This window comes from Marmota marmota, unplaced genomic scaffold (genome assembly GCF_001458135.2).
Source record: "Marmota marmota marmota unplaced genomic scaffold, marMar, whole genome shotgun sequence".
Classification (NCBI taxonomy): domain Eukaryota; kingdom Metazoa; phylum Chordata; class Mammalia; order Rodentia; family Sciuridae; genus Marmota; species Marmota marmota.
This window is the reverse complement of record NW_025999842.1, coordinates 50,181,364-50,191,910: the sequence shown is the minus strand read 5'-3', so window position 1 is coordinate 50,191,910 and position 10,547 is coordinate 50,181,364. Positions and strand designations below refer to the sequence as shown.

Sequence of the window (10,547 nt, the reverse complement as noted above, 5' to 3'; positions counted from 1 at the left end):
AGGGGAGGGGAGAGGTGGGGAGGGGGGAGGGGGGAGGATGGGAAAGGCAGCGGAGCACAACAGACACTAGGATGGCAATTTGTAAATCAATGGATGTGTAACTGATGTGATTCTGCAATCTGTGTATGGGGTGAAGGTGGGCAAAAAAAAAATTTATCGGTGAAACTTCCTATAATATAGAATTATCTTTAACGAAAAAAAAAAAACAAAACAAAACAACTAAAAAAAAAACCGAAAAAAAAAAAAAAAGTAAAACAGTTTATTCTCTGTGGAAGAGATTATATAACCAATGTGTGGTGTGTAACATAACACTTGCCATTAAAAATTCAATAAAATTCCTTAAAATTTCCAGTATCAGTATGCCATTAAGACTATATTCCAATAACTGAAGTACATATAACACTTTGTTAAAAGTTTGCCTTTTTGGCCCATTTTACAAATTTCTCTATTCAACAAAAATGTTTATCTGACCAAATATTGAAAGTTCTTTAAATACAATGCAAATTTTTATTTTCCTTAAAAAACTTGCTTATTCATTATATAATTAATTATAGAAAGAAAGATGTAGCAGTATTTATTGCCAAGCAATTTGTATACATTATCTAATTACAAAATGCTTTGCCATTATATGTTATAGACTTCCTTTTTTTAGAGGAAAAAACTCATGCTCAAAGAGGTTAACTAACTTGTTCAAGGTGACACAGCCAGTAAGAGTAGTGCTAACATCTAGATCCATGGTACTCCTGACACATAAGTCCTTTTCCTTCCACATGGCCATATAAGACATAATATTTACCCTAAGAATCGAGAAAACTTGATGGTTTACACTTAGAAAAATGTTTCTGCTTGAGGTGAGATGAAAATTCCTAAATATTGTTGGACATATTCACTATTGTAATACATTGACACTACTTCAGAACAGTCAGTGAGCTATAATTTTTTTTAACATATGCTTGTCTAAAAAATTAGCAAAGTGAGCTGGGTACAGTGGTACATGCCTGTAATTCTGGCAGCTTGGGAGGCTAAGGCAAGAGGATTGTGAGTTCAAAGCCAGCCTCAGCAGCTTAGTAAGACCTTGAGCAACTCAGTGAGATCCTGTCTCTAAATAAAATATGAAAAAGGGCTGCTGATAGGCTCAGGGTTAGGCACTCCTGGGTTCAATCTGTGGTATCCTCCCCACCAAAAAAATAAGATAAAAAACTGGCAAAATGAGAATATATCATAACACAAGAAAATTATATGAAATTTAAATTTTTAAAATTTGGTGGTCCATAAATAAAAGTCTATTGGAACATGGCCATGGCCATTCATTTTTACCCTGCTTATAGCTACCTTTGCACTTCAATGTAGAGCTGAGAGCTGAAACAGAGACTGTGTGTTCTATAAAGCCAGACACATTTACTATCTTGATCTTTTCCAAAAGGGACTTCTGCATTAGAATTAAGAAAAACTGAATCGTGGCAACATATTTTTAAGTATGAAAAGTGTATTCCAAATGTGAAAATGAGAAATATTTGAAACTAAAACCATAAAAATATAAACAATGCACATAGTGCAGTGATATTTATATGGTGGTGATGTTTTAATTTGATCTGAGGGCAAGGCCAGCCAAACTGTGCCTATTTTGAGTACTTGCTTTTAATGCATCTTTCCAATAAATATTAGCTCTTTTTTTAAGCCTAAAATGAGTGTTTCTGCAGTATTGTGATGGTTTAAATATTTACATTTTGGTAGTATATTAATATTTGATATGGGGAAAATTTGTGTGTGTATGAATATAAATATCTATAGATCAAAACATTTCAAGAGACTATTATAATTTTAAACATATAGGGGCTGGGGTTGTGGCTCAGTAGCAGAGGGCTTGCCTAGCACGTGTGAGACACTGAGTTTGATTCTCAGCACCACATATAAATAAATAAAATAAAGATCCACTGAAAACTAAACAATATTTTAAAAAATTTAAAACATATAGTTTCATCACTGAAACTTTTGAAAGTAATATGATATTGACTATTGACTTTGAAATATTTATCAAAGTCTGAAAACTAGCTACTATCTTTTTGCCATGTAAAGAATTTAATTTAAATCCTAAAAATCTATGGGTTATTAGGTAACTAAATTTTTATATATGTTTACTCCTTCAACTTGCTCTGATCAATGTGCCTGTCGCTGGGTCAAATTAACCACATAATAAATTTTTTAGTCATTAGAAAAACCACGTGTGGTCCACGTATGTACCTTTTCGTGCCAAAATATGAAAAATATCAGGAAAAAAAAACCCCACTGACATTCTTTACATTTAATCTTACATTCTTACATTCTTTAGAATGTAAGATTAGAGCATCAGTTGATAAAAAAACCACAGCCCACTGTTACCATAAACAACTAAAGTCTTGTTCACTTTTCTCCTTTTTACATACTGAACCCTGAGAAGAGGGGCAAACACAGAAAGAGCAACAGACAGCAAACCAGAGGGGCAAATCCACACACCCAAACGCATGCAGTGTACCATCGTCTCCCATACTTGTTGCGGAAGAGGGGGTGTTGCAACTCAGTAACCAGTCTGCTGTATTTAAAACAGTCATGTTGTCCCCTGAGAACAGGAACAGTATAAGAGTTCATTGTCTGAATGCCTGCTCAGTGTACATGAGTAATCTTCAATGTCTGTGCTGGTTTCTGACCTTTAGCCAAATTAGCACTGCACTGTATGACTTCTGCATTTTGGTGTACCCAGATCTGTTTTAGTTCAGTAAATATATGTACAGGACGATTTGTGAACTTCAAAGTCTGATTTCAGAGGATTTTTCAATCTTATTAGTATCCTATTTCAAGTTTAAATGTAAATGTCCATACTTTAGTCATCACTAAATATTCTTATATATTTGCAATCCCATAATTAATTAGCTGAAATTACAGATGCATGTTTAGAGACAAAGAAACACTATAAACAAGGAGAATGTTAATCTACAAAGGGTTTGGTATAAAACATTATTAAGTACAGGTAAGTTGCAATGCACACAACTTGACAAAGAACAGTTTAGACTGCACAGTTATATTAAATGGGAAGAAGTGTAGAAATTTTATAGATATTTATTCAAAATTTAAAAGAAAATATGATGTGGCAAATGCTGATATCTGATAATAAGAATAGTTTACAAACTAAACCAAATTTCATATAAATTTTACTTTATTGATGAGACTAGACTTACGAGATTTTAAAATGGTTGTGAATAATTGAAATGCAATTTATATCATATTTATGAGAGTGTATGTATGTATATAGTCAATATATACATATGCTAGTATAAGAATTGGATCATATGTTCTGACAAGTTGAATGCATTCTATAAAAAAATTATATTTAAAAAACCAGAATTTTAGACAGACTAGTTGTTGTTGTGGAATAATTATGGCCTAATGAAATGAGAAAGTATCTAGAAAAAGTACAATCCTTTTTTAAAGAAGTGCTAAGTATTATGGTATTATTCTCTTTGAAAAGAAAATACAGCAGATATGCATATTTTTGTATTTCCAAGATCATTTTTAAGAAAAAACATTCTCTATGAAAAATTTTGGGTAATCTCTTTTAAATCAAAATAAAACCCAAAAGTGGCATAAGTGGTGTGTGTGTGTGTGTGTGTGTGTGTGTGTGTGTATTTGTACTAACAGAGTTCAAATCTTTTGATAAAAACTTCTAAATTATTTGAAATATTTATAAGGAATAAGTAAAAACACAAAAAGAAAACCTTCTGTAGGCCCTCAAAATGTTGCTCAGGACTATCTGTTCTCTCTGAATGTTTCCACTATGGAGGAAGAACATATATTTCAAGAAAATCAACAGAATGATAAATGACATACTAACTCTATATTCCTAGGATATACTGATGAACTGATAATAAGATAATCATTTATTAGCAGAATCCTAATGTAAAATTAAAGCAAACAATGAGATATGATTCTGGGTATCTCTGGGGTGATACACTTACCTCCAGTTCCATTCGTAGTGACTGATGTGCTGCTGAGATTGGATTTATCCAGTTTGGAGCTACCAGCAGTATCACTAGGTCCAACAAGAGTATGAGGACTTGCTAGGTCCTGCATTTCCATAGACCTGTTGGAGTAGGAAGCAACAGAGCAAAAGTTGAAACTTCAAAAATTATTTTTTACTAAATTATATACATGATTCCATTTAGTACATGTGTGATCTCACAATAAATAAAGCCAATAGCTGAAACCTCTTTGTTAACCAAGTGAATATACAGTCTATTAAAAATAAATAAATGAATAAGAAAAGCTTCCACAGTGATTTAGTTCTCATAATTTGATTGTTATTTGTAATCCTAAAAGTATTCCACATTATGAAGAAAAAAAAAGCAGATTCTTTCATCTTAGCAGTTGATATGAACATCTACCTTCCTAAATTGTTCACCTCTGGTATAAATATGAAGAAACAGTGAAAACAGTCAATTCCCATAATTTGGCATACCCTGTCACCATTGAGGAAGAATTCAGTAACCAGAAATAAACTGGGAACTCAAAACCAGAACAGAAGCTTCTAGCTGACCTCATTGACCTAGGTGGCTGAAAAATGAGCCAAAGGCCTGAGAGCTGGAGTTTTAACACTTCTAATATCCATCCAGGAACAGGAGACTTTGATATATGTTTGTTTCAGAGAATGTGCTAGAATTGAGACCCTAAATAAAACTGGGATTCTTTTTTTTTAAAGAGAGAGAGAGAGAGAGAGAGAGAGAGAGAGAGAGAGAGAATTTTTTTTAATATTTATTTTTTAGTTTTCTGTGGATACAACATCTTTGTTTGTATGTGGTGCTGAGGATCGAACCCAGGCCGCACACATGCCAGGCGAGTGCACTACCGCTTGAACCACATCCCCAGCCCCAAACTGGGATTCTTTTTTTTTTTTTTTTTTCCCAAACTGGGATTCTTAAAAATGATAACCCTCTTCTAAAAAGGAAGCTAGAAAAAAATTATTGTTCAGTGGTCCAAATAAGCCAAACATGCTTTTATGAAAGAAAGGAAGCACAGATAAACAAAAATTGAGAATAATTTTTTTCACCTATGACCTGAATTAAAAAGGAAAAAAAAATACTATGGGGTGATTTCAGCTGAAAGAAAGAAACCAAATGAAATCTAAGATGTGCAAGAGTGAATGAAGAGTAACATAAATGTAAGAATGCAGGTAAATGTCAAAGATTATCTTCTATGCTCCTCTTAAATAATTAAAGACAGCTTTTTGAAGCAAAAATATGCTTCTATCTTTGAAGCAAAAATATGACACTATATTGTGAGATTTATAATATGCTATAGAAGTGAAATAAATGATAACAACACAAAAGATGGTCAAGTGAATGAAGTTGTATTTTCTAAGGTTTCTCCATTTGGCTTTAAGTATTATATTAAACTTGGATAAATAGTAAGTTTAGGGTACATAATATAACTCCTGTCATTAAATATTAATAAGAAAAATATCAATAAATACAATAAAAAGCCATTAGGTCAATTAAAATAAAAACATAAAGAAATGACTGATCTCAATGAAGTCAGGAAAAGAGAAAGAAATAGCATATGAGAAAAATGGAAAATACACAGAAAAATGGCACACCCACCTAACCCCATTGATGATTACACTAAGTTTCAAGGGATTAAACACTCCAACAGAAAGCCAAGGTCATCATCTTGTACTACACAACTGACACTTAGCTATAGGAGAGTTACAAGAAGCATTTTCAACTATACACTATAATGACACAGTGCACCACCCACACATTCAGATCTAGGCCTGAAGAACTCATTCCTATAGCTGCTGGGAGTGTTGCCAACTGATAGCTCTCAACTGAGTTCCTTTCCAGGACTTGCTTCAACTAACAGATTCTATGTGCCCAAGATCACATCCCTTTTGGGGTCAGCCCTCGTATACTGACAGGTCAATGTAGGAGTATAAACACTTTCTCCTGCTCCAAGGTGCATCCTAGTCTAGGGCGCCCATAAAACCAGCTGAGCCTTTGTTGCAATTGAACAACCAAAGTCCCCTAGTCCAACTTTGCTTCCTTCCTTCTCCCAAAAGGTATTGATACTGAAAGCACATCCCAAATACACCCTGTGCATGAAATCTCCATGTCAGAGTCTGCTTCCTAGGAACTCTAAAAGAGTGGGAAGACCCAAGTACGTTGAGAGTAAAGGGGAATAAAGGCAAATTATATACCATGCAAATGAAAATTAACAGCAAAGAGATGTTTAGGCTATAATGTTATCACACAAATGGGTTTCAAGATGATAGAGAGAAATTAGAAAATGATGAAAACCAAAAAAGTTTCTCAGGAAAACTGGACCACCCAAACTGTGCAGGTACCTATAAGCAGAACTTCAAATTACCCTGAAGGAGAAACGGACATAACTAAAAGATGAAACAGGCAAGTCCATATTCATAGTTTGAGCTTCCTTTTATTCATTTATTTTTGGTAGCAGGGATGAACCCAGGGGCACTTAATCACTGAGCTACATCCTCAGCCCTTTTATTTTGAGACAGAGCTAAGTTGCTGAGGCTGGCTTTGAACTTGCAATTCTCCTGTGTCCAGAACCAGTGGGATCACAGGCATACGCCACCAAGCCCACCATGGCTGGAGCTTTTATAATATACTTTTAATAATAACTAACAGAAAAAAAATTGACAAAAAATTAGTTTAAAATGCATACAAAAGATTTGAATAGCATTATTACCAATGTGACCTAATTACCAGTTTGCTTTAGGATGCTAACAACAAGGATTGTAGAAAATAGGCTAGTTTCAAGCATACCTGGAATGCACACAAAGGACTATACCAGTATGTTTTAACATGGAAATCTTATAGAGAATGATATCTGATCACAATGAATTAATTTAGAAAGTAAACGTAATAAAATATATATAAAAGTCCCTAACATTTGAAATTGAAACACCATATCTAAGCAATCTTTAAGTCATAGAAGAATCCAAAAACAAATATAAAAAATAATTAGGACAAAACAATAATGAAAACTTTAAAACCTGTGGTATATAGATAAAGTAGTGGTTAGTGAGAAATGTATATTAAAAAGGACAAAGTTTTAGAAGTATGTGATCTAAGTTTCTACCTTAAGAAACTAGAGAAAGAAAAACAAATCAAAGAGAAAGTAAGTAGATTTTTATTCTTTTTATTTTTATAAAAAATAAAAATTGGTAGGTAAAAAATACATGAACAAGACATAAAATTTACAAATTTTATGGATTTTTCTGATAAATCCAGAAAATGATCATTAGAGATACTAATGACATTAAAAGGATATAGAAATATTATAAGTATTATGCCAGTGAATTCAACAATGGACAAAGTTGGTGACTTTCTTGAAAGACATTGTTAAAAACCCGACCCCAATAAAAAAATTGAAATTCCAGAGCATGTGTGAGGCATTGAGTTCCACTCTTAGCAATACACACACACACACACACACACACACACACACATACATGAAAAATTGAAATATAAATGATCAACTGAAGAAACTGAATTGTCACTTTCAGAAAAGAAAACTCTAGAGTCATATGATTTCCTTTGCGAACGCTAGCAAACATTTTAAGAAAAAAATACTAACAATCTTTTACAATTTCTGTTGGACAAAAACAAGAGAGAATGTTTTTTACTATTGTAGGAGACCAGAATGACCCTGACCCAGAATCTGACAAAGATAATCTCAAGAAGAAAGTTATGGATCCATATTACTTATAAACAAAGATAAAAAATATGGAACCAAGCATCACATCCAATCCAACAGTAAAAGGATAAACACATCATGACCATGTGTGATTCATCCCAGGAATGCAAAGCTGATTTAACATTGGGAAATCAATGTAATTCAATATATTAACAGAATATTATTTCATGGGTACAAAAATTACTTGACAATATTCATCATCCATTTGTGTCTAAGTTCTTGGCAACCTAGGAAATGAAGCATTTTCCTTTCATCTGATAAGAACTGTTTATGAAAAATCTTCAGTTTATATCATATTTAATGATGAAATATTAAATTCTTTCAGCAATGAGGCAAAGATGTCTGCTTTTCTCTCTTCAGCACATTTTACTAGCAATCTTGGCCAACACAAGGCAAAAATAAATAAATAAAATGGTGAAGAGTAAGAGTGTAGAGTATAGAAAGATAAAACTATAATTCACATATGACAATTGTTTACATAGAGAATTTTTAAAAATCTATCAAAAAACTCTAATATTACTAAAACTGGTAAATAAATTTATCAAAGTTACATAGATAAGGACTTTGCCATTACTAAATAAAACATGAACTAAAAATATCTGAAACTTCAGCAAATGACTCTTCAAATACTGAAATTTCAAAATAGTGGTTATTCATCTTTAAGAAGCACTGAATGGTCAGACACTCAACTGTCAGGCAGAACTTTCCTATTGGGGAAAATAAAACAAAACAAAACAGAAATGCTATGCTTTAGTCTCTACAGTATGTGTGTGTGTGTGTGTGTGTGTGTGTACACTCAAATATATAATGTTCAGAATACTATAAATATTCTGAAACATAAGAAGCAGAAAATGACTGGTATAGTTGTGCATGCCTGCAATCCCAGCTTCTGGGGAGGCTTAAGCAGGAGAATGGCAAATTTGGGGCCAGTGCCTGGGCAACTTAGAGAGACCTTGTCTCAAAATAAAATTAAAAAGGGCTGGGAATGAGTTCAGAGGTTAGAGCACTCTTTGGTTAAATAAATAACTAGTACCTAATCAAAGAGAGAGGGAGAAGTGGGGGCAGGGGAGTCATTCCTAGTAGAGAGTAAAAAATAGTAAATGGCAGACCTGAATATGGTCCAGGTTTTGGAATTATCCAACAGGGCATAGATGAGCCTCCATGCCTAGATACAGAGTTAAGTATTGTCACCTCAAGGTGCTGGGGGAGGTAAACACTGTTTCTACAGATCTACTGGGAAAATACAATTGGAAATGAACTCCTGGCTTCCCCTAGAGTCTGCCCTGTGTACTGAAAAAAAAATTATTTGTACCCTAACAGTTTTTCTGAGTGAGTTCTTTTAGTCAATTAACGTAGCTAAGGATGATCTTGGGGACACCCCAAGCACAACCCTGCAATTATTGAACTGTATTTTCACTAGAGTCATTAACTGCACCTCAACATAAGCACATAACTCTCTTCTGAACTGATGCAACGGATACTTGGAATTTGAGAGGATGAGGAAGCTAGAATTTGTGATATGAAAAAAATTGTGGTTGGGACCTGCTCTAAGGAGTTCCAGAAGTCTGTGCAGAATGTCCTGGAGATTCTACTGAATATTAAGTGGTGCCTGTTGAGGGTAACATTCTATGAGGCTGGGCAATGAACCATCAGGGACCTGGTAAGCAGAACAATTCTGAGAAATCACACAGAGTCTCAGTGACGTTGGCTCTCAGTGGAAAATCCCATAAGAGCTCAGCTTCAGTTTTTGGCTCCAGTGAAATCCAGACTCCTGAACAAAGTTTACAAACAACTCTCAATAAAGCCAAGCTGATCTATAAGCAAGTTAATGGTCTACCAGAACAAGGAGAACACTTTTTAAAAGAAACAAAAAATCAAGCACTCAGTACTGTAAAATCTCTTATTATCCAATTAAAAATTATTAGGCATGTAAAGAAGCCAGAAATACAATCCATTAAGCAGATAACATCAGAAAATAAAAACAAAACAAATTCATAAATAGCAAAGCTGGTGGAAATAGCAGACAATGACATGAAGATAAAAATATTAAATACAGTTAAAAAGTGAGAGGCAAGTATGGACATAGAAGGGAAAAGTAAGATATCAATAAACTGAAAAGTTGAATTGAAAGTTGCAACAAGAAAACTTTTACTGGAGAGAATTAACAATGGATTATAAAAAAAAAAAGAAGAGTGACCTTGAAGATAAAACACAAGAAAATATTATTCAACCTAAGAATAAAATGAACAGCCAGGCAAGGTGGTGCACACCTGTAATCCCAGCGACTCAGGAAGCTGAGGCAGAAGGATTGCGAGTCAGCCTCAGCAAATTGAGGTGCTAAGCAACTCGGTTGAGATCCTGTCTTTAAATAAAAAAAATCAAAATAGAGCTGGGGATGTGGCTCAGGGGTTGAGTGCCCCTGAGTTCAATTCCTGGCACCCACACCACTACCACAAAAAAAAAAAAATGAATTTACAGAACCTTTGTGTGCCTGGGAATAATATCAAGAAACTTCACCTGTGTGCAACTGAAGTACCAGAAAGAGAGAAGAAGAGAGCTGCCGAAAAAATACATTTAAAGAAATGAAGGTTGAATATTTTACAAATCTGTTGACATACACCATTGAAGCAGGATACACTATATATGTGTACACATGTGTGCCTCTACTCACATGAAATGCAAACTCAGGTACATCACAAAATACATCATTCAAAGCCAGTGATAAAGACTAAAAATTAAAAATAAAATAAAAACAATCAAATAAATAGTTCACAGACTTTTTTTTTTTTTTTTTTTTT

The 10,547-nt window shown here is 33.7% G+C and overlaps 1 protein-coding gene across 11 annotated transcripts in view; it reads right to left on the bottom strand.

Moving 5' to 3' along the window:
• The window catches only part of Eya4 (EYA transcriptional coactivator and phosphatase 4), a 266,666-nt gene that overhangs the window by 68,323 nt on the left and 187,796 nt on the right, over positions 1–10,547 (bottom strand). For 6 of the 11 annotated variants that reach the window (XM_048798491.1, XM_048798497.1, XM_048798484.1 and 3 more), the window contains 2 exons: positions 3,990–4,114; positions 2,528–2,596 (listed from right to left, as the gene is read on the bottom strand). In XM_048798491.1, the coding sequence (XP_048654448.1) occupies positions 2,528–2,596; positions 3,990–4,114 (194 nt within the window). The remainder of the gene's footprint in view (positions 1–2,527; positions 2,597–3,989; positions 4,115–10,547) is intronic. The other 5 variants (XM_048798544.1, XM_048798522.1, XM_048798550.1 and 2 more) reach the window with 1 other exon arrangement.